This window comes from Microtus pennsylvanicus, chromosome 10 (assembly GCF_037038515.1).
Source record: "Microtus pennsylvanicus isolate mMicPen1 chromosome 10, mMicPen1.hap1, whole genome shotgun sequence".
NCBI classification, from domain to species: Eukaryota; Metazoa; Chordata; class Mammalia; order Rodentia; family Cricetidae; genus Microtus; species Microtus pennsylvanicus.
Genome location: NC_134588.1, coordinates 85,106,545 through 85,131,376, shown reverse-complemented (window position 1 = coordinate 85,131,376; position 24,832 = coordinate 85,106,545). Strand labels below are relative to the sequence as shown.

The following is a 24,832-nucleotide window of genomic DNA, read 5'->3' as shown; positions in this document are numbered from 1 at the left end:
GTAAAAAAAAAAAAAAAAAGAAAAAGAAAAAAAGAAAAAAAATAATTCCAAGGTAAAGGGAGGGGAAGAGAAAGAGGAAGATGACAGAGAAAAAGAATTAAACTATACATTCCTAAACCAGGCTGTGGTAGCACACACCCTGGGAGTGGAGGCAGAAGGGATCTCTGAGTTCAAGGCCAGCCTAGTCTACAGGGCAAGTTCCAGAAGCCAGTTCTACACAGAAAAAGCCTGTCTCTAAATAAATAAATAAATATTCCATTTCAACTTTTTAAAACAAAATTATTTTGTCTTGCTTTCTGAGATAGAGTCTCAAAGTTGTTATGTATACAAGAATGACCTTAAACTTCTGATGTACCTGCCTGTACCTCCTCTTAAATGCTGGGATTACAGGCATGTGTCACCAGGCCCAGGTCATGGTGCTGGGATTACAGGCATGTGTCACCAGGCCCAGGTCATGGTGTTGGGATTACAGGCATGTGTCACCGGGCCCAGGTTGTAGTGTTGGGATGACATATGTATGTTTCCAGGCCCAGGTTATGCAGTGCTGGATTACCAAACCTAGGGCCTCTACGTCCTCAGCCCAGGCTATCTGGTTTTCAAATGTCTCCTAACAAAATATTCCCAAGGGGGAAAAAAATAAGCCATTTATTTTTCACTCAGTATAATATAAAAGCCTTGGTTAAAAAAGGAGATTAAAAAACAAACAAACAAGCCAGGTGGTGGTGGCACATGCCTTTAATCCCAGCACTTGGGAGACAGAGGCAGGTGGATCTCTGTGAGTTTGAAGCCAGCCTAGTCTACATAGTGAGTTCCAGGACAGGCTCCAAAGCCACAGAGAAACCCTGTCTCCAAAAACCAAAAAAAAAAAACCCCCACCAAAAACCAACCAAACAAACAAAAACTTGTAGCTAGATAGTCCACGTCAAGTTTTAGTATTCCCCAAAGTTCTGAAAATTAGTTAATTAATTATGATAAATTTTCTTCTAAGAAGTCTTTGGGGAACTAGTGAGATTTAAACCAGGTGATGGATCAGTCTGTGGTTTCAATTTATATAAATTATGGAAACATAACACCAGACATTTCTCTAATTGAGGGAAATGCAGTTTTCAGTTACTTACCGAGAGGAATTCTATTTGTGGTTAGTGCCCTCTAGTGATTCATTCATTCTCAGGAGAGTCTGAGTTTCTCTGGAGATGAGATACATGATAACAATGCTTAAAGAATCAGTTTTGCTTTGTGTAGAGAAAGCTAAAAATAAATAAACAGAAAATACTATTCACACATTAAAATTGGCATTAGGACCACACAACACCTATCCTTCCTTAGATGCTTGCTCACATCCCTGCTGAAGGTGCCGCTTAGACTCAAAGCGCCGCCCCACTCTCTTCCTGCTTCTTGTCCAGCTCGTTCCTCTGAACTGAAACATTATCTCCTCTTGGGAGGAAAAAAGCTCCAAGACTCAGGAAATTCAGACAACTTACAGAACTCACAAGCCCTCCCTGACGCTATACAAGCAGTGAGCAATTGCTCAGACAGGAAACCACAAAGGGGCTGCCTTTGCAGATCAGGCAGAGAATTCAAGGAATGTGGCTTTCCTGAGTTCTTGTCCATGCAGGTGTAGGCTTTCCCATGATGCAGCTGTCTTTGAGTCATCCGCGTTCCTGTAAGTAACCTCAATGAGGGGCTGGAGGGATGGCTCGGAGGTTAAGAGCACTGGCTGCTCTTGCAGAGGTCCTGAGTTCAGTTCCCAGCAACCACATTGTGACTCGCAACCATCTATAAATGTAGTCCCTGTCTTCAGTGTGCAAATGTACACGCAGACGAAACACCTATATACAGAAAGTACATCAGAAATTGATGTGGAGGCCATGGATCCTCTGGAACTGGAGTTGTATGTGGTTGTAAGTTGCCATGTGGGTGCTGGAAACTTAACTCTTTTCCTCTGGAAGAGCAGCTAGTGCTCCCAACTGCTGACCCATCTTTTCGGCCCCTCTGGGGGTCCATTGGATAACAGTTGTATTCTCCTTTGCAAGGGCTTCCTCTCATGGCCTGATCACCCCATCTTAGTTATTGTTCTATTGCTATGATGAAATACCATGACCAAGATCACTTACTTGGAAGTCACTTATGGCTGGGCAGTGGTGGCATATGCCTTTAATCCCAGCACTTGGGAGGCAGAGCAATTATTGACTTGCTCCTCATGATTTGTTCGGCCTGTTCAGAGAACCCAGGACCACCAGCCCAGGAATGATATTGCCCACAGTGGGCTGGGCCTTCCCCATCAATCACTAATTAAGAAAGTGCCCTACAGGCTTGTCTGCTTACACCTCAATCTTCTGGATTCAGTTTCTGAATTGGGGTGTCCTCCTTTCGTATGACTGTAGATTGTGTCAAGTTGACACAAACCTAACAAGGCCACTTAAATAGTTAAGCTTCAGAAATGGTTCAAGAAAAATTTCATTCTTCTAATGACAAACACTGAATGTTTATGTTTCCTCAGAATTCATATGTTGAAACTTAATCTCTGGTGTTATGACATTTGGAGGTGGAAGCTTTGGGAGCTGTGGTTGTTTGAATGAGAATGACTCCTATAGGCTCATAAATTTGAATTATTGGTCCAAGTTAGTGGAACTGTTTGAGAAAGATTAGGAGGTGTGGCCTTGTTGGAAGAGGTACATCACTGGGGGTGGGCTTTGAAGACCATCCAGGTACATCACTGGGGATGGGCTTTGAAGTGTAAAATGGCCCAGTCTCTCTCTGCCCGCATCTTGCAGATTAGATGTAAGTACTCAGTTACCACACCAGTATCACGCCTGCCTGCCATGATAGTCATGGATTAACCCTCAGCATCTGTAAGCAAGCCCCTAATTAAATGGCTTCCACTTAATTAATTGGTTTGTTAATTTGTTAATTTATTGGTTTTCTTGAGACAGGGATTCTCTGTGTAACAGTCCTAGCTGTCTTGGAACTAGCTCTTGTAGACCAGGCTGGCCTTGAACTCACAGAGATCTGCCTGCCTCTGCCTCCCAAGTGCTGGGATTAAAGGCATATGCCACCACTGCCCAGCCATAAGTGACTTCCAAGTAAGTGATCTTGGTCATGGTATTTCATCATAGCAATAGAACAATAACTAAGATGGGTGATCAGGCCATGAGAGGAAGCCCTTGCAAAGGAGAATACAACTGTTATCCAATGGACCCCCAGAGGGGACGAAAAGATGGGTCAGCAGTTGGGAGCACTAGCTGCTCTTCCAGAGGAAAAGAGTTAAGTTTCCAGCACCCACATGGCAACTTACAACCACATACAACTCCAGTTCCAGAGGATCCAATGCCCTCTTCTGGCCTCTGCTAGTACTGCATACACAGTGAACAAACATGCATGCAGGCAAAGCATTCCTACACATAAAATAAAAATAAACAAATCTTTAAACTAAAGAAGGGACCCCAGAGCTATCTTCTTTCCAACCATGGAAAGACACAGTGAGAAGATGCTGTCTACAAACCAGGAAATTCTTCCTCACCAATCCCCCAACACCTTGATCTTGGACTCTCCGATCACAAGAACAGTGAAAGATTTAGTTGGGTGGTGGTAGTGGTGGCAGCACATGCCTTTAATCCCAGCACTTGGGAGTCAGAGGCGGGTGGGTGAGTTTAAGGCCAGCCTGCTCTACACTGTGAATCTGGTGACTGTCAAGAGTTGCACAAAGAAATCCTGTCCCCAAAAAACAACAAAGTAGTGAAAGATAAATTTCAAACTGGAGCTAGCTTGGGTGTTCTTCATGTCAGCTAGCTTTTATAGTAGGTGCGGCACAGGCCTCAGTGATTGTACTGAGTCATGAGCCATATTAATTATGAGATCAACCTGTAAGTCAAGATGTTCACACCTGTGGCATTACTGTTATGGATGTGATCAACAGTTCTTCTACTGGATTTGAGGCCCACTCCAGTACAGGGAATCCTGCCTGGTAATGTAAACCTGCTCAAAACTCATTGTGTAGAAGGTTATAAGCTCTAGGGAGGAGCTGAATACTGTTTTTTTTTTTTTTTAGCCAAAATGACAAAGTGTCAAACTGCCTCTAAATATTTGTGTTTATACCCATAGACACATGCTATTCTCAGCCTTAATCAGAGAGGGCTTCCTTTCCAGTAATAAATACACAGGCACACGGCTGCACAGGCATTGGGAATAAAATGACAGGTGAACACTTAGCACTAAACAAGCCATTTCTGCCTCCTCTAAAGCATAAGGGAAACTGTGGGAGACAGAAAGAATGAAGAGCCAGGGGCTGGAGAGATGGCTCAGAGGTTAAGAGCATTGACTGCTCTTCCAGAGGTCCTGAGTTCAATTCCCAGCAACCACATGGTGGCTCACAACCATCTGTACTGAGATCTGGTGCCCTCTTCTGGCATACAAGCATACATGGAAGGGATGTTGTATACATAATAAATAAATAAATCTTAAAAAAAAAAAAAAAAGAACGCAGAGCCAGAAGACAGGAAGAAGAGCTGTGAAGCACTGTCTTCTCGGCAAGACATGGCTGCTGCGGTCACGGAATCCCAGGCCCTCCACATGTCTGCACTGGACCTACACAAGAATGGGCCCATCCCTAGTGAGCCCCTGAGACAGAAGGGGCTCAAGGGGACCTACCCAGCACTGCTGAACTCCTTGCTACTGGTAGATTCATGGAAAGAGAAAACCATTGCTTTCGGTTGACTCCAACAGGCCTCGGTAGATGGTCCCAACCAGTGGCCACAGCACGGCCTCAGTTATATTCAGTGGGTCATAAAACAAGAAGTTATAAATGTGGGAAAGGGAGTAGGAGAGGTATTGATAGGGACAGGAGGGAGGTAAGAGTGGGGTGAATCAGAATGTATTATATACATGTGTGAAATTGTCAAAGAAAGCAAAAAATTCCATTATTTATATAAACCATTTAGTGGTATTCTGCCGCAATGGTCTGAACAGACGCAGACATCTGTTTCCTCCCTTCCAAGTGGAGTGCGGCAGCGTGTCAGCACCAGGCTCCACCACCCACAGCTTCTTCTCCCTGTAGGGGAGGACTGCGGGTGCACACGGATGTGGATGCTCTAATGGTACTTACCACACACCTGCGAATTCCAGCGATTTGAGTCATTTGCAGCTATCATCCACTTAACTACGTTCACTCGACAATTTAGCAATCAGTTATTGAGCAATTTGTGTTTGCCAAGACACAGGAAGCAAAACACAGGATACAGTTTCTGCTCACAGATACACTCAAGCAAAGGGGAGCGCTAAGGCCATCCTACAGAGGAGACTAGGTAAGTTAATGGCCTTCCTCCACAATGAGGAGGAAGTGACAGGTGTGGACCATGCTAAAGGACTGCCAAGTAGAGATACCAACATGGGTTCTAGCCCACAATCACTCATGGTAAACCACACACACACACACACACACACACACACACACACACACACACACACACACATTCACCTGGTCCCAGATGCCTTTTATATCATTTGTGCTCTTCCCCCGCCCCCCAAGGTGCATTCTAGGTGGAATGAAAGCAACAAAACCAGTTAAAACACCATTGCAAGCCTGGAAATGTACACCTTTAATCCCAGTACCGGGAGTCAGAGGCAGGCGGATCTCTGTGAGTTCAAGGCCAGCCTGGTCTACAGAACAAGTTCCAGGACAGCATAGATTATGAAAGAGACCCCGTGGAAAACAAAACAGGCAAAGACATTCTTGTAAAAAAAAGAAACAGAAAAACAAAAGAAAACAAAAACTAGGTAAAGATGACTTAGGACATTCAATTATTGTCAGCTCAGATACAAACCAAGATTATAGTAAGTGTGAAATTTTCAAAGGGCAAAGCGAAGGGTACAGGGGAAATTAATGGTGGCCTGGGAACAGATTAATGGTAGGACTCTCACTGGGCATTTACAAGATCGGGGGGACCAATCCCAGCCTGGGGGAAAGCGTTACCGGAAGAAGCTAAGCCACTGCTGGGTTCCCGCTCTCACCTATTCCTCTCTGCAGTGTAGAATTTTATAAAAGCATTAAATAGTAAACCATAAAATGAGGCTGTGAGATATTTTTAAAAATAAGTACAAAAATCCTTCCGGGGCTGAGAAATAGTGCTGTCCAGAAGTAGTAGCCTTAGCTTACTTTGTGTGAGCAAGGCCCTGGATTTATTTCCCCAAGCACAGCAAAACAAGAGCACCCACCACTACCACCCTGCCGCCGCAAACCCTATTCCCCCACCCCCCGCCCGCAATCCACAGTTCAGGCTATAAAGACACCACAGTAGTTTGTAGTTCAAACATATGTCCTTGTGAGTGTCGGTGCCTATGATACCCATAAAAATATACCCTAGTGAGCGTGGGTGCTCGTGGAGGCCAAAGGAGACCAGAATACCCCATAAAAAATTTTCCCTTGTGAGTGTGGGTGCCTGTGGAGGCCAAAGGAGACCAGAATACCCCATAAAAATTTGCCCTTGTGAGTGTGGGTGCCCGTGGAGACCAGATGGGGCCAGAATATCCTAGAGCTGTAGTTAAGTTACAGATTCTTGTGAGTCACCTGGTGTGTGTTCTAGAAGCAGAACTTGGGTTCTCTGGATGAGTGGACAGTGCTCTTAACTGCCAAGTCATTGCTCCAGCCTCCGGAATGTTTTAATGGAAGCCCACAGGCTTGAAAGTCTAATGGAGCACAGATATAAAGGTAGATTAGACTCAGGAAGTATCTGGTGCCCATCATAATAGGTCATACGTATATAACGTTTGTTTATTTTGTGGTACAACGCTCAATCACCTCTAGCCCATAAAACTTCTAGACACACAATCCTGTTTTTAAGAAAAAGTTTAACACCTCTAAAAAATAAAATATAAATAGACACAAGTAGAATGCCTGAGATACTCCTCGAAGCTCTAGGTTCTGAGAACAGAAACTAATACTAAAAGGATCCACACTAAACTTCAGTCTTTTGATGCTGAACAAATCCCCAGAGCACATGCACAAATATTCCAGCAGAGGGCAGCAACAGGTCACTGTGCAGTTTCTAAACAAGTGTTTCAGGTGTGCATACATGCATACAGTATAAGGATATAAATATATGTGTATGCATGTGTGTGTGTATATAAGATATAGATTTGTGTGGTTGTGTGGTTTTTTTTTTAAAGCACATGCTCATGCATCCTGGCCTGACAGAATTTTTAAATATTCCAGGAAGTAAATTGCGGTGACACGCCCCTTTAAACTGGCATTGGGAGGCAGAGACTGACGATCTCTGTGTTTGAGGACATAATGAGTTGCAAGCCATCCAGGGCTAAATACCCTGTTTCAAAATAAAATTCACCAGAAGAGTTATATGAATAAATGTGTGTGTGAATGTTTTATATAGTAATTCCGGTGTTGCTATCATAACACTTTAGGCAGAGCAGAATTCCTCCCAGAGCTCTGAGTTGGGTGCAGTTCTTGGATAGAGCCTGGAACAATAGCAAGGGGGTAAATTAGGTCACAATATCTCCATACAATCATTTGCCTGTTGTTTATGAACTTACAGAGTCATGATTTAAGGTCCAAAAGGATTCTTTTAGAAACTGATTTCTTTGTGTGTGTATGTGTGTGGGCACATATATGTGGAGCTCAAAGGACAACTTGCAAGAATGTGTTCTCTTAGCCGGGCGGTGGTGGCGCACGCCTTTAATCCCAGCACTTGGGAGGCAGAGGCAGGCGGATCTCTGTGAGTTCGAGACCAGCCTGGTCTACAAGAGCTAGTTCCAGGACAGGAACCAAAACCACAGAGAAACCCTGTCTCGAAAAACAAAAAAAAAAACAAAAAAAAAAAGAGAGAGAATGTGTTCTCTTTTTCCACTGTGTGGATTTCAAGGTTCAAACCCAGGTTGTTGGGTTTGGCAGCAAGCCCCTTTACCCACTTAGCCATCTCACTGACCCAGGATTCTTGTTGATGTTTTGTGGTACTGAGTATGGACCCTAAGGCCTGTGCATGCTAGGGGTCTACCCGGTGCTGGATGCACAACCCTCTAGTGACTTGTTTGTAAAAACCCGATGAGGACAGCCCTGCAAAGATGGCTGAATGTTCCAACACTCCAGAACGTCTGTGAGGCCATTCTCAGAATCCTCAGCCATCGGGGAAACAGACCCTATGAGATGGGATTACATGCCCGTCAGAGGAGGGAGACCAAAGACGGGACAATTTGATGTGCTGTTGGGATGTAAAGTGACACGGCCACATGGATAACAGTTCAGAAAACACTTCTCACCACGTGCATACTTGGTGTCAGTATTTTCTCAAGGGAAGGGGGACGGACAATATAACTTGCTTATGAGTGTTCATAACAGCTTTACTTGTCAGTCACCCAACAGGTAATGAGCAAACATACAACAGAGACGGACGGCGGAGTGTTACTTATCACTGATACAAGTGACAGCTTCCAAGAATACTGAAAATGTGATGAGGGAGAAAAGGCACAGGAAACTCTAGAACGAGCCTGAGCGGGCGGGAGTGCGTGAGTGGGTGGGAACATGGGAATGGGCCCACACCATCTCATCTGGAACAGAATCTGGTTTATTTCTATTTTATTTTTACTTGTAGTAATAAACACCTAACAGTTACCATCTAAATCAGTTTTAAGTGCATAATATTGTTCAGTGTATTTGTGTTGCTATGCATCTGCTCCTCAGAATTTTTTCCCCTAATTATTTTTTTGAAGATGATGTTTGTGCAGTTCAGGTTGACCTTGAACTTGTGAAAATCTCTCTGCCTCTGCCTCCCTAGTGGTGGAATTACAGGTGTATGCCATTATGCCCCATTGAGCTTTCTCATCTTAGAAAACTGAACAGGCATCCATCCAATTCCCATATCCCCTCTCAGCACCTGGCAGCCCCTCACTCTCTGGTATGTGCCTGTGACTCTCACCACCTTAACAACGTCCTGTGCTGCAGGAGCTCCTTCCGCTCCTTCAGCCAATAGTGCACCTTGAACTCACAGAGGTCTGCCTGCCTCTGCCTCCCGAGTGTTGGGATTAAAGGCGTGAGGCCACCACTGCGTGGTGACATTGTGGATTTTAATAAGAGAGTACTTTTTTATTTTATATTCTTAGACTTTCCTTTGGAATGCAGTAACTTGGAAACTGTTTGATCTTTAATATTTGTTAAGCAGAATCGCAGTAGCATTTAGGACTAATTATTCCTCCACTACTGGGACCAGAGAACCTTCTGAGTAACTCACACAAGGTGCCTGGGCTATGATAGTTTTCTAGGTTGGCTTATGGGAATGGATATGATTCCCAGAACTATGAATTCTTTCTAATCCTTTTTCATAGTTTTTCTCCAACACTGAGTGTGTTCATATCAGTGTACTGATTGGTCACTGTTGTGAGTCTATGGGGACATCCCTGGGGCTGTCTCTCCATGCAGTGGTATTTGATTCTACACACGTTTCAAGAGCTCATCCGTGAAAGGTTTGGTTTGCATGTAGTCATGTTCAGAGGAGAGGTCTGGGAAGCTGATGGGATGAGAAAGGGGTCTGATCTCATGAATGGATTTATAGATTAAGTTTTCTTGTTTTTTGCTTTTGGTTTTTTTTTTGTTTGTTTGTTTGTTTTTTTTTTGAGACAGGGTTTCTCTGTGTAGTCCTGGTTGTCCTGAAACTCGCTCTGTAGAACAGGCTGGCCTCAAACTCACAGAGATCCACCTGACTCTGCCTCCTGAGTGTTGGAACTAAAGGCGTACACCACCATTGCCTGGCCAAATTAAGAAATGTTAAAAAAAGATTTGTTTATGTGTATGCAGGTGTCTGCGTGCATGTGTGCAAGCACATGCTCCTGTGAGTGCACAGAGACCAGCGGAGGGGACTGAATCTGTTGGAGCTGGAGTTAGAAGCATCTGTGGCTGCCTGGCTTCCTGTGTGGGGCTGAGATCTGAATCTGAGCCCTCCTGATCACACAGGAAACACTGCAGGTGCTCTTAACTGCTGTGCCATCCCTCCAACCCAACTTTTTTTTTCCTTTTCTTTTTGATACAGGCTCTTTTTTTTTTAACATTTTAAAAAGATTTTCCCCCCCATATAGATGCTTTGCTGCATGTATGTCTATGCATCAGCTGTGTGCCTGGTGCCTAGCAGGGCCAGAAAAGAGCATCAGATTCTGTAGAACTGGAGCTGTAGACATTTGCTGGCCACCACATGGGCACTGGGAATTGAGCTTGGGTTCTGGAAAGATCAGCTAGTGCTCTTAACCACTGAGCCACCTCTCCAGTCGCCTTGGCTTCCCTGGGACTAGCTATACAGTCTAGGTCGGCCTTGGCTCACAGCAGCTTCCCTCCTGCACCCCCTAGTGCTTCACCATCACAGGCTTTTGTGACCCCTGGCTTGGAGTCAGAAGTTTTTGTTTGTTTTTGTATTTTTGGCTTTTCAAGACAGGGTTTCTTTGTGTCCCTGGCTGTCCTGTCAGACTGTTTTCTAGTTAAGTTAGCACACAGAGTAATGGCATGTTCAGACCTTCTTGTCTTTCTCTCCAATTTCTTCTGTTTTTATATCACAAATATCTGGATTCAGAGCCTGGTGTGCTATCGGAGCTGGGGAGCTTTAGAGAGTAGAAGTAGATCACTGGGAGCGTGTGCCTTGGGAGGACATGTTTGCTCATGCAGCAACCTTACATGATATAGAGTCACCCAGGAAGAGGGCACCTTAGCTGAACAGCTCTGATCAGATTGGCCTGGAGCCAAGTCTATGTTAGATTGTCTTCATTGACAGCTGATGTGGGAGGACCCGGTCCACTATGGGCGGCACCATTCCCCTTGGCAGATAGGTCTCAGCTACAGAAGCTAGCCGACCATGAGTCTGTGATGCGTCAGTACACAGCATTCCCCCACGGTTTCTGTTTCAGTTCTTGACTTCCCTCAGTGACCGACTGTGATCTGGAACTGGAAGTTGAAACAAACCCTTTCCTCCTCAAGTTGCCTTTGGTCATGGTATTTATCGCAGCAACAGAAAGGAAACAAGGACACCAGTTCCTCTTGGTTAACTGCTAAACTGCTATCTAGGTTGCTGACGGGGAGATCAACCATTCCTGAAGAGCTGCCATGTAATGTTTTTAAAAACTGTCTGCCTTCGGAGGATCCACAGGAGCTAGTTGCAGGACAGGCTTCAAAGCTATAGAGAAACGCTGTGTCGAAAAACTAAACAAAACAAAACAAATAAGACAAAAAACAAAAGCCTTTCTGCCTTCACAGACTGGAGGGATACATGTCAATCATGTGGACAAAAGATTCCTCCAGGTAGCCTTGGGGACCCTCTTCCAATTCTGCACGGCCATTCTCTAAAACCAGGTCTTCCTGGTGGCTTTGGGGGAAATTAGGTAAAAAGTAGATGTGGAGAGGATGTAAAGCTGAACAAGCTGCTCACCAAGATGGGCTGCAGCTTCCTGTCACCCTGCAGTGTCTACTGAGACAAGAGTGTCGTTTCGAGAAGTTCGCATTCTTAGCTGCTAGAGACTTCTGGGAATGGAGACTGAAGCAGTTGACAGCAATGACCACAACCCAGAAACTGAAACCACATTCTAAGTTTGCACCAAATTGCCAGCTCTGGCTGTTTTCATTGTGCCTGACTGTAAGGATTATATTTAGTTGTGTGAACTGTACCATCTTCAGAGCAGATTGAAACTCATGTAAACCTTCTGTTATTTGCACTGACTCTTCCAAATGTCAGCACAAGCAACCAACACTCTAGTAAAGATACAGCCTCTACAAGCAACAAGCCAATGCCACTGTAGGAATGCAAAACAGACACTGTACTAAGTGGCTCCGGAGGACCCAGACAGGGCAAAAGGGAAGATAAAGATAACAAAGGGACTTTTTTTCTCCCTTTTGGGTTCTCTAACTCTGCAGCTGACTGACCTGGTACCATCTAGCCCAGTGTGGCCTTCAATTGTCACAATTCTCTTGCTTCGACTTCTAGAGTGCTGGGATTACAGGCAGAGTTGTTTTTATTTTCTCTTGAGAAAAAAATTTGGATTTATCATTTATGTTAATACTATCTAGGAATTAACAGTATGCTAGAGAACATGGTAGAAACATATTATAAAGGCAAAACTAACCATTCGTCTTATTGAACTGTTGGAACCAGTCACTAGAAGCTTAAACCTGTTGAGCATTTTCATGAAAAACCACTTTCTGAGAAATAAAACTATTTCAGTTAACAAGTAGACTGAACTCCCAGTACGAGTTTAAAAATGAAACTTTCCTCTACCCTTTCTTCTCCTTGTTTCAAGACACGGTCTCACTATGTAGTCCTAGCTGGGCTGGAACTTGCTATATAGATTAGGATGGGCTTGAACTTTTGGGAATCCTCCTGCCTCTACTTCCCAAATGCTGGGATTGCAGGCGTGCACCACTACGCCTGTTAGCTTAAAGGTCACCAACAGTCTCTTGTATCAGCAGTGAGACTTAACACCCGTGACAATTGCAACTGACCACTTGGCTTTGTAAAGGGCATGGATGAAATCAGTTACTAAAGATGAATAAATGGGGGCTGGCAAGATGACTAAAATGGGTAAAGGTGCTTGCTGCCATCCTCAGAACCCACACAGTGAATGGTGAGGACTAAGTACTTCAGGTTGTCTGCACACACACACACACACTGCACACAGATGCATACATGACCAAGTGAACGAAAGCAGAATGCTTGAGAAAACAGACTTAGAAATGTATGTTCGGTAACAGCTTTAGTCAATTGATCACACTGTTTATTTAAGCCCGTGTTTTATGGTAAGTTTGTACTTGGAAAACCGCAAGCAAAACTTCAGAAAGAAAGCCTTGCCCTTCAAGAGAACAACCTTGATTGATGGTGGTTGAGCACACACTGTACACAGGGGAAGAAAGCACTTTTAATGCAATTTATTTGAAATGCTTCCAGAAAAGTTTAAGGCCATTATACAAAAAGTCTCCATTTCACCAAAACATTCATCCACTCTCTTCCCGCAGGCTGACCCTGACAGGGAGAGTGGCCAGTGGCTCTCCAGAGAACAGCTCCGGGTTCCTCCCCCATCCAGTCCTGTCTCAGCCTTCTCTCCATCTGTCTGCAGCAGGTTCACTTGCTAGGTCGGCTACTTAAGAAACAAAGTGGTTTTAAATAAACTTGTAATAAAAAAAAATTCACCATGGTAAAAATCTATAAATACAGAGATCTGCTTTACAGGGTAGAGTGATCATAACATTTGCTTTGAAATAGAATAATGTAACACCCCTTGCTTTTCTTCTGGGAACTCACATCACAGTTTCTTTCAGTGCACGTGGCACATGGACGTGATAAAGGGATCGTTTTGTATGTTGCTTTCTTTTCTGTAAACTTGATAGATGCAGAAATTAACAGGAAGGAACGTTTTTGGCAATAATTTAGAATTACTACTACTAGTAGTGCTGGCGGGGTCCCCTGAGTATTTACACTTGCAAAGAGCTGTTCGGTGTATTTTGTGAACCTCTTTTCAAGGTCTTTTTATCCATCCTTGCTCTGTAAATCAAGGCTGGAACACAGAACTTTCCAGTTTGGCTAGCTAACTGGTCCTAGTTAATCAGAGCTAATGAAATTGGCCTCAGGAGGGATTAACCACCATTCTGATTATAGCTCAAGAACTAGAGACGCAAACTCAGGGCCCAAAAGCAGAGCAGGAAATCCCAAGACCCTCTAGACTAACAACAACTTTGGTGGCTCCCACAGGAGGCTTCGGGGATGGCGACACATTTCTCACTCCCAAGTCCTTCTCTCACGTTTGTAAACAGAGTCGCTTGTGCCGTCACCATCTCTGTGTTACATCGTTGCCACTCTGAAGCAGGAGTGGCTGAGGCAGATGAACATAATGCAGACAGGACTCAGAACCTTGGCAGATCTTCCCTGGCCCTGGGATCTCTCCTGGTGTTGCAGGCTAGACTCTCTTTGTCAAGTCACTAGCCCTGAGAAACACCTCCCATGGCCACTCCCATTTTAGTTGAATATTCAGAACTAGCAGCTACTTTTAACTTTTTGATTTTGTTTTCACTATGGAACTCAGTTTGACCTAGAACTTGATATATAGCCAAGGCTGTTCTTGAACTTCAGGTCTTCCTGTCCCTGCTTTCAAGTGCTGGGATTGTAGGCCTGTCCAGCAGCTGCTTTTGTCCTGGCTCTTACTGAAGCCAACCTCTGTTTCATGTCTTCATAGATTATCACATTCAACTTGCACTGGATGAAACCACAGCGCTCAAACAAAGCTTCCCCCCTTTGCAAAGTCAAACCTCGGAAACCCCCAGAGATGTTTTCGTGCTTTCTGGCTGAATAACATGGAACCCGAGTTCACTTCAAGGGCTGGACTTTCCTGGTTTCTATTTGAATGCCGCCTCATTACTCCGAAAAGCTCTATCTCTATTCCAGGTCTTCGGCTACTGAGTCGGGGAGTTACAGAGCATTAGAGAGGCACGGGACAAAAGGACGTGTCAACACAGTCCACACAGAACAGTAGTTTAGAGATCCTTTCTGTTTTGAAAAACCCAGTAGGACAACTCAAGAGTAACTTGTCCAGTCCCTCTCCACTCATCCAGACACTTATGAGACAGAGCAGCAGGGGAAGGGTGGCTGCGGACTCCAGCTGACAGAGTAGTTGGCAATTGCAGTACGAGGGGCAAGGTACAGACACAAGGGACACACGTGCACGGGCACAGAAGTATTTCAGCGTGCCTCTCCAGACTGTCCGCGTGTGGAATGTGACTCCCGAGCAGGTACGACACGGGGGCAGCCCTCTGTCAGCCGCTCTCCTCTGGCCTGCTGTCTGCACAGGACACGTCTGTCTGCTCCATCCGCTCACACTCCAGGCTGACCTCACTGGTGTCCATACTGCAGTCCGACGCACTGTCCGATTGGTCCATCTGCTCCAGTTTTGTCTCTCCTTCTGGCTCCCTGGTGTCGGTGCCAGGACCCAGGAGTCCCTCAGAGTCAAGCAGCCCAGCCTGCCCAGCAGCAGACAGAACTGTTTCTTTGGCTTGCCGGATACAGTTGAGCCATTGCTGCTTGTTGAAGGTGTCATTGGCTTGGAGTGAGTGGGTCTGACTTTGGGATCCATTTTTGAAACTGACTCTGAAGAAATTTTTAACTAGAAATGAAGAAGGGGTGAGAGGAGAGTCAATGGGTAGGTATTTGCCAGGCTAACCACAGCACACAGAGTAGCACTAAGCCCCGGTCCCAGGCCAGACACCGCTGACTGCAGAGTGTCTCCTACTGATGCAGGACTCGGTTCTACCCTGATGCCACTCCCGGCTGACTAGAGTGACACAGGCCTAGCTCCGTTTTCCTCAAGGGATTGGCTATACAGCTGCCTAAATGTTAGAAATATTAGAATATTGGAGAGGACATGGGAGGAGCTGGAGAGAGGAGACTGAAGGGGAGAAGTGACGTGATTACATTTTAACTTAAAAAGACCCTCTCAGAAAAACAACAAGAGAAATAGCCTGTCGGCCTCTCTCTATTATTATTATTATTTGAAGGCAGGGCCTCACTATGTAGTTCTGGCTGGCCCGGAATTCACCATGTAGACCAATCTAGCCGCAAACTCATAGAGATCCACCTGCCTCTGCCTCCTAAGTGTTGGGATGAAGATCCTAGGCATCTGTCACTATGCCCAGGGTTTTAGTTTTCTTTTTTTTTTTCAAATATTTATTTATTTATTATGTATACAATATTCTGTCAGTGTGTATGCCTGCAGGCCAGAAGACCCCATTACAGATGGTTGTGAGCCACCATGTGGTTGCTGGGAATTGAACTCAGGACCTCTGGAAGAGCAGGCAATGCTCCTAACCTCTGAGCCATCTCTCCAGCCCCCGGGTTTTAGTTTTCTAACCAGCATTAGGAATATAGTATATGTACATCATATACTATACACTCTATAGGAACAAAACTGTAAGGTGCATCATTAGTACCTAAAACAGTGCTTACTACATAACAATGTCTGACAGAGGCTGAAATCATGGCTTCTCATGGTCATTCCCTTTATTTAGTTAAGTCTTGCATTAGAGGGGCTGGAGAGATGGCTTGGTGATTAAGAGAACTGGTTGCTCTTCCAGAGGTTCTGAGTTCAATTCCCAGCAACTACATGGTGGCTCACAACCACCTATAATGAGAACTGGTACCCTCTTTTGGCATGCAGGCATATATGCAGGCAGAACACTGTATATATAATAAATAAATCTTTTTTTAAAAAAAGTCTTGTATTAGGAGTGACCTTGTCCTCCTTATACCTCCTCTGTGATTGCTGACAGCCTTGGGCCTGCGGTCTTGAGACCGAGCACCATGCCTTTGATAAAGTTGCAGAGTTCTGATGGAGAGATATTTGAAGTTGATGCAGAAATGGTCAAACAATCTGTGACTATCGAGACCATGCTGGAAGATTTGGGAATGGATAATGAGGGAGATGATGATGCTGTTCTTTACTAAATGTTAATGCAGCAATTCTAACAAAGGTCATCCAGTGGTGCACCCATCACAAGGATGACCCTCCTCCCCCTGAGGATGATGAGAACAAAGAAAAGCGGACAGATGATATTCCTGCTTGGGACCAAGAAGTCCTGAAAGTTGGCCAAGGAACACTTTTTGTGTGTGTGTGTGTGTGTAGATTTTTTTGAGACAGGGTTCCTCCGTAGTTTTTGGTTCCTGTCCTGGAACTAGCTCTAGTAGACCAGGCTGGCCTTGAACTCACAGAGATCCGCCTGCCTCTGTGCTGGGATTAAAGGCCCAAGGAACACTTTTTGAACTTATTCTGGCTGTGAACTACTTAGACATCAAAGGTTTGCTTGATGTCATATGTAAGACTGTGGCCAATATGAGGAGATTCGTAAAACCTTCAATATCAAAAAGGACTTTACTGAAGAGGACGAGGCCCAGGTCCGCAAGGAGAACAGTGGTGGGAAGAGAAGTGAAGTGCTGTGCCTGACACTGTAACACTAGAAGGGTTGTTCCACATGCTAGTTGTACCGCTCTGTTTATAATTGTTAACATTAGGGGCTGGAGAGATGGCTCAGCGGTTAAGAGCACCGACTACTCTTCCAGAGGTCCCGAGTTTGATTCCCAGCACCCACATGGCAGCTCACAACTGTCTATAATTCTAGTTCCAGGGGACCCAACACCCATGGCAAATCACCAATGCACATAAATAAATAAATAGATAAATATTTATTTTAAAAAATAATTGTTAATATTAGAACCGTGGACAAACGCAGTCTCGTCCCCACTGCATGTGTAGTTCCAGTACAGATCTGACCTATGGCTGAGTTTCTTCTATAAGCAGAAGTTCTTTTGTTTTTTTTTTTCAGTATTCTGAATAAAACTCCGTGGAAAGTGGCATTTGGGGCTTCCCCTCTTTCTGTAAAGTGATTTCTGCCTAGTTCCTTGTCCAGTTAGCTTCAGTGAGCCTTTGGAAATTGGCGTTGTAAATAAAACAACTTCTGAGAAGTATCCTGAAATAGAATTAATAAAACATGATCTTTGTTCATGAGTTGGAAACTGGAACAAGGGAACTTGATGTCAATGTCGCCAGTGGGGTTGTTAAGCTGTGTTCCAGCCTCTTTGCTGCTGGTAAGCTTGTATACAGCTGGGCTCTCTTTGATTGGATCGGAGGACTTGTTTTGTATTATCTGCCCCCTTTAATTTTTACTCTCAGCTTTGAATATGTTGCCTAGTGATTTTAGTTTGGGATGGGGGGGCTGTACTAGACATTTGGTAGCTTTTCAATTAAAAATGACACTTCAAAAAAAAGTCATGAATTAGAAATGCCCACTGAATAGAGCAGCAGGTGAACACGTACCCCAGCTCATCATTCATTTTGCTCTTATTTTCTTCTGAGGTAAGGCTTTCACTACGTAAGCCCAGGTTGGCCTCTAGTTGATTCTCCTTAGGCCTCTTCAGCAACTACACCGGAACAACTACAACACCTTCCACTGTGCAGCTAGCAACCACACGGAGACTGTATGGTATTAAGCATACTTTCATGTAGCAGTAGGAGACAGAGCCAGGGAGCAAAAGGGACACCAGCTGCAGTTGCAACGGACGGGCTCAGGCACTGGATGCTACTTAATGCTGCAAGCAATCCCAGAAGGAAAAGCAGACAAATGGGAAACTGAGGCTCCCAGAGGTGGAACTTGATTGCACATCAGTAAGTCAAGAGTCAGCATTGGAGCACAGTTTGGCTTCAAGACTGGGGCGGTCCTCTTTTCCCCAGCCAGCCATTCCTTCCCCGTTTCTACACTCAAATGGTCCACTATGTCTCCGCAGTCCGCTACCCACACATACTTCTCTCATTATTGCTGAAGGCCCCACGCAGGGAGCCGCCCAGCCGCACTTCTCCATCCTGCAGGTCTTCCAGCATGAGGTCCTTCACTGGGATGGGCTGCCGGTACAACTGGTAGCAGAGTTGTTCATTGTGAGTGACAGCTCGAGTGATCACAAGCACTTCTTGAAACAGGAAAACATGGAGTTTCTAAAAGAAACAGGATTGTCCTGAGCGACAGTGTAGTAAGTGGTGGATTTGGGGGCCTCTGTGCCAGAGGTCTCTAGGAACGGGGTTCATAGTGAAGTCTGAGTGTGTACTCAAATCTGTTTCTAGGAAAGCAGAAGTGGGCAGGTTTGAAGTATTTCCAGATACATATATCCACCGCCTTAATACAGCTTCCTCTTTCGGGACCCACTGGAGCAAGGCTTTCTACGGTTAACTGTAACCAGAACCCTACTTACATTACAGTTCGCAACCTGTCCATACGCATACAGCCTCCAGCTCGACTGAGAGAAAATATGGGGACAGAATGGACAGGGTAATGAAACGGAATCAATGCTCTCCTGGCTTCCATATAATTCTAAGTGATCAAGTTAATAGTCTACAAAGGATGAGACTACATCAAAGCCTCATAATAGCTCTAGCTTCCAAAACCCATAAAACCATATGTTTCTTCAACCACTGGCTGACCATCAACTTTAACCAGCAACTCTGGCTGGGACTCTGCTCATCAGAGAGGGACAGGGGCACTGCTGGAATCAGAGAAAGAGGACCTGTATGTTCTCAGTAAGTTCATCCACGCCTGGGTTCTCTGGAGAGCTTGTGCTTACAGGGTGGATGGCTGATCTCAAACATGAAGACACTGCCCATAAAAGCCAGCTGCCTGTGTAGAGCTGGGGCAGAAAGTCTTAGAAAATGAAGGCATGCCTCAAATCACACAATGAGAGTAAGTAAGCTTCCTGTGTGGTGCTGGCGCATATCTGTGGCATCCAACCCCAAGTACCAGACCCTTCTCATGGTTTGGAAATGTTCAGGAGTTATAAGGTGGAATGACGCAGCTCGGATACTAAGCTCTGGATTTCTAGGGGGACGTGGAGATGCCAACCCAGGACTCTTAAAAGAGGCCATCAGCAGAGGGACGGGTAGGAAGTCAACATTAGAATCTTGATTTGAGTAGGGAAGCACGTTCTGCATCACCAGTGATTTACTGTCTGGGGAAAAAAGGCATGCCACGTCTCCTACCACACACAATCCATATACCGCAGAGGCAAACAACTCTAGCAGCCCTTGGGTGGTGGGGATGTAGATCTTAAAAGATTGGCTGGGCACACAGTTGCAATTCTACCAGTGGGGAAGTGGAGGGAATTGCAAATTTAAGGCTAGCCTGAGCTATACATTGAGCCTGAGTTAAACCTGGGCCACCTGGGGAAGACTCTGTTTCAAAATAAACAAACAATAACGGGTTTAAAATGCTCAAAGATCATAAAACAGCAAAACACAAAATAAACAAGCTAAAGGCCCCTCCAGGTTCCCCTCCCCAGCCCCCCCCCCAGAAGGTAGAAATGTGTTAAAGATATCCCTTTAAGGGTAGAGGAGAGAGGGGTGGGCCATTGGACTAGGAACTTTTGTTTCTACACCAGTCCTTCTTCTAGCTGAGGCAGGTAGTTTGAACCGGGATTGTCGGGGCGATGTTTTTAAAATATCCCTCTTTTATAAGCCCTCACTGAGAATCAACTCCCTTTGCTCTCACTCTGTGCCATTATTTCCTGACACAGGACTTTGTTGATAATAATGTTCACACCTCTGGTGAGAGCCAAACCCAACAAACCTCCCACCCTGACTGCTGTCTTTACTCTCAGAGCTCCGGTGCCTGTAGAGCTCATCTTTCTGCCATCCCATCAGAGAGGCCATGGCACTGGTGTTTGAGAAGAAAATTGGGCTGCCTCCTGGGGAGCAATGTTTCTTCCTGTTTCTCAAGACTTCCTAGAAAGAACCTTTAAGGAACTGAGTGTTCCCCCATGTAAGTCCTCTCTGCTTCCTGGAAATCACTTTCTGGCAGTCAGTAACTCTCTCACACATATGCAGGTCCACATACAGTAGCTTCGGAGGATCTCGGTGGCGCCCTTCCAGATGGTATGGCCAAATCCATAGGAGTCCTGATGAGAGGCTATGCAACCTACCCTCCAACAACAAGGGGTAATTCCAGACTTGCTCACATAAGCCGAAAGGTTGTCTCTTAAAATCATTAAGTTTAATCAACGTCTTCTAAGGTAAATACTTTTTGGGAGACAGGTTTTCACTATGTACTCGGGCTGACCTGGAAACTGTCAAATGGATCAGGCTGACCTCATATTCTCTCTGCAGCCCTGATGGACTCTGAACTTCAAATTTTCCTGTTTCGGTTTCCCAAGTAGCTGGGATCATGGATGTGGGCCACTAGGTCTCGCTCACCCTCTTCTGCAGTCAAAGTGGGGTGTATAGTGTACGCCTATAATCCCAGAAGCTGGGGAGGCTGAGGCAGGAGTGTGGCTTGACTCATCCCAGATGCTGGGGAGGCTGAGGCAGGAGTGTGGCTTGACTCATCCCAGATGCCGGGGAGGCTGAGGCAGGAGTGTGGCTTGACTCATCCCAGATGCTGGGGAGGCTGAGGCAGGAGTGTGGCTTGACTCATCCCAGATGCCGGGGAGGCTGAGGCAGGAGTGTGGCTTGACTCATCCCAGATGCTGGGGAGGCTGAGGCAGGAGTGTGGCTTGACTCATCCCAGATGCTGGGGAGGCTGAGGCAGGAGTGTGGCTTGACTCATCCCAGATGCTGGGGAGGCTGAGGCAGGAGTGTGGCTTGACTCATCCTAGTCTGAAGCTAGTTGGGACAACTTAATTGAGACTCAGGCTAGAAATGTATTCAGTGGCAGAGTGCTTGCCTAGTGGCAGTAACTGGGTAAAACTCCTAACGCCGCAAAAAAAAAAAAAAAAAAACTGGAGTGGGGGCGGGGAGCTAGGGGTAGGGGAAGCACCAGGGTAAGGCCCTGGGGAGAGGAACTACTTACCACACCCCGGTTATTTTTCAGTTCGCCGTGACAACACAGGACCCTTGAGCTGTCAATCAGGGAATCTTTCTGACCTTCTTCCAAGTAAAGAAGTCGCTCTTTGTAATAACGGCATTCCGATTCCCCAGTCTTGGTGTTGATTTCTGCCACGATACCCTGAATGATGTTTATCTATAGAAACAAAGAAAAGTAAAAAATGGGGTAAGTAAGCCAACCACCCACAGCCACAGGCTTAGAGCCAGCCTCGAGGCTACACAGACACTGCTGCATCCAGTGTGGAGAGCTACCTATGTGGCCACTGTGGGGAAGGGGGAAAATAAAGCTTTGTGTGTGGGGGGGGGCGGGGATAGAGTCTTACACTATGAAGCCCTGGCTGTCTTAGAACTCACTATGTAGCCCAGGCTGGCCTCGAACTCACAAAGATCTACCTGCTTACTATGCACCATAGTTTCCAGCTACGGTTAATATACTCTTATTAGATTTGTCTATAATTTAAGCATATATATATATGTGTATATATATATATATATATATGTAGTATCATATACTATACTGGCTAGTGTTCCGTCAACTTGACACAAGCTAGATTCATATGGGAAGAGGGACCTCAATGGAGAAATGCCCTTGCCAGATTGGCCTGCAGTCAAACCTATGGGGCATTTTCTTGATTACTGATTGATGTAAGTGGGCCCAGCCCTTGTGGGTGGTGCCACCCCTGGGCAGGTGGTCCAGAGTTGTGTAAGAAAGCAGGCTGAGCAAGTCATGGGGAGCAAGCCAGTAAGGAGCACCCCTTGCAAGGTTTCTACTCCCCTCCTTGCCTCCAGATTCTTGCCCTGGCTTCCCTTGGTTATGGACTTATGACCCGGAAGGTGAAATAAACTCTTTTCTGCCCATGTTGGCTTTAGTCATGGTGCTGACCACAGCAGCAGAACCCCACCCAAGACATGAGCAAATCTAAAGTAATGCATAGCGTTATCTGAGCGGCAGAGATAGAAAGCAGTCTTGGATGTTTCATGTGCCTATAATCCTAACATTCAGGATGCTGAGACAGGAAGACCATGAGGAGGATGTTTGAGACCAGCTTGGGTTGCAAGGCAAGTTCCTAGGCCAGTCCATAATGAGACCTTGTTTCAAGAAACCAACACCAGGCAAACATTCACCACCAAATGCAAACCAAACCGAACAAACCCAAATGGAACGGAACTGAATGGATCCAAATCAAAGGGGAGGTATTTGAACAGTTGCTTAACGGTTTAACTCCTTGACCTTTCTATGTCTTCAGCAGATGGTAGAATCCACGCATCCCGTTGATGAAGACCTCAGCGGTAATAGCCATGGCTTCTTATCACTGAACTATTTACTAGCTGCACTGGGACAGCTGAGTTCCCTGCAAGCGCCCAGCAGAACTAGAGCGGTCCTCACCACAGATATAATAGGCTCACTTCCTAATTTAACTCAGGAACTGAGCAGGCGGCATGTCATGCAAAGAGTTACAAACTCAAATGCTACAGTGGTTCCTCGAGCAGCTCCGACCACTTTCACGCAGCTTCTTTCTCTGGTAGTGACAAAATATTCACAGGCAAAGCAACGCAGCCAGCAGCATGACTCCACACTCTGAATCCGCTTCAACCCACAAAACACAGAGTTTTGTGTTGTATAACCCAGTACCCCGAGGCTCTGGCCTTTTTACACCGGGTCTTGACGGAGCTTTATTCTGCGCGATTTCCGAGAGTTCTAGTTACATACAGTAGACCGACAGTAACGAACGGTCACAGCGGTTGTGTGTTATAATTACATGTGTTGTTATACATCTTGCTAGGGTTCAAACTGAAGGCAAGAACTTTTTGGAAAAGGGAAACAATGAGAAACACAACTATAAGGAGCCAACACCCTGTCCATCTAGTTACTTGTGTGACAATGCTATCCACTTAGCAGCTCCTGACATGAACCAGGAATGGAAGCGCCCCCTGCAGCTGCATCAAAAGCAAGGCTGTTTTAGGGAGAAATGGTTGGCAGGATCATTCTCTGGCTGCCACAATCCTTAGATTTTTTTTGTGGGGGGGGGAGGTTAAAGATGGTTTCTCTGTATATCCCTGACTGTCCTGGGACTCACTTTGTAGATCAGGCTGGTCTCAAACTCACAGAGATCCACCTGCCTAAGCCTCCTAAGTGTTGAGATTAAAGGTGTGTGCCACCACTGCCTGGCACAATCCTTACATTTTAAATCACTAAATACCTGGTAGTCAAAGTTCTGTTTTAAGAACTTCTCTTTGGTGGTATATATCTCTAATCCCACCCAGTACTTGGGAGGCAAAGGCTGGAGGGTCAGAAGTTCAAAGCCAGACTCTGCCACATGAGACCTTGTCTCAATTAATCAATAAAATAAAATAAGGAAGTTCTTCTAGGGGGCAGTTCTAACACCTTCTAAAAACACATTAAGAAATCCTAGTCATGACAAAGTAGTTTCTGCCTGCACGGAAAGCCAGCCCTATCTTTAGATTGAGTCATGGGGTAAACGGAGTCAACTCCCTTGGTGTAGAAAAGAATTACTCACTAGACTATTTTTCCTCTTTGCATGGATGGGAAAATTATTCAGGAATGTGTGGTCAAGTCAAGTGTGGTACTATGGATTTCTGTGTTTATCAAACACATCCATAATGTGCTCAACAGTACAGGACTAAAGACATTCCATCTGGGATATGCTACATGGGTTATGAACAGGAGAGGAGAGAATACAGACTCGACTGTGGAAATGGGCAGGTAGAAGCCTTGCAGACACTTCCAAATGAGAGTTTACACACACTTCATGCCCATGCCTGCCCTGACCATCAGGTGCAGGCTCGGCTCTCGAAGGCTTTACATTTTATGAACAAGAAAATGGGTAACTAGCATATCCCCTCATGTTGCAATCACCCCTAGCTGTTTGTTTCTGTATTCAAACCAGCTCACTTAAAAAAGAGGTCAGTATGTTTTAAATGCTGTGTTTTATTTTGTTTTTTTTTTTAAAGATTTATTTATTTATTATGTATACAACATTCTACCTCGATGTATGACCACAGGCCAGAGGAGGGCACCAGATCTCAGTACAGATGGTTGTGAGCCACCATGTGGTTGCTGGGAATTGAACTCAGGACCTTTGGAAGAGCAGCCCATGCTCTTAACCTCTGAGCCATTTCTCCAGCCTAAATGCTGTGTTTTAAAAAGAAGAAATCTTCACAGTAAAACTGAGCACAGGCTCACACGATTCACACAAATAGTTACTGGGAGTGGTTGGGGCTCCTTGCTGGTGGTATTCCTGCAAACATGCACTCAAAGGGATGAGCTATGGAAAGGAAGAAACTTGATTGCTCTTCCCAGCAATTAGAACAGACAATGTGAGAGGGGGCTTATCCCCTATGTCTATGATCCCATTCTCTGTGCTAAGAACAGGGCCTGGTCTCTGTATGATGAGTCTGTCAGACACTGTGTGTCTCATGTACCAAGAGTCTGTCCTCA

General features: G+C 45.3%; 1 protein-coding gene across 6 annotated transcripts in view; it reads right to left on the bottom strand.

The window, feature by feature from the left end:
• Positions 1-12,883: 12,883 nt before the first annotated feature.
• Arhgef3 (Rho guanine nucleotide exchange factor 3) overlaps positions 12,884-24,832 on the bottom strand; it is a 294,787-nt gene continuing 282,838 nt past the window's right edge. For 5 of the 6 annotated variants that reach the window (XM_075988889.1, XM_075988890.1, XM_075988892.1 and 2 more), the window contains 3 exons: positions 21,338-21,508; positions 18,312-18,498; positions 12,884-15,123 (listed from right to left, as the gene is read on the bottom strand). In XM_075988889.1, the coding sequence (XP_075845004.1) occupies positions 14,777-15,123; positions 18,312-18,498; positions 21,338-21,508 (705 nt within the window). In that variant the 3' untranslated portion in view covers positions 12,884-14,776. The remainder of the gene's footprint in view (positions 15,124-18,311; positions 18,499-21,337; positions 21,509-24,832) is intronic. The other variant, XM_075988895.1, reaches the window with a different exon arrangement.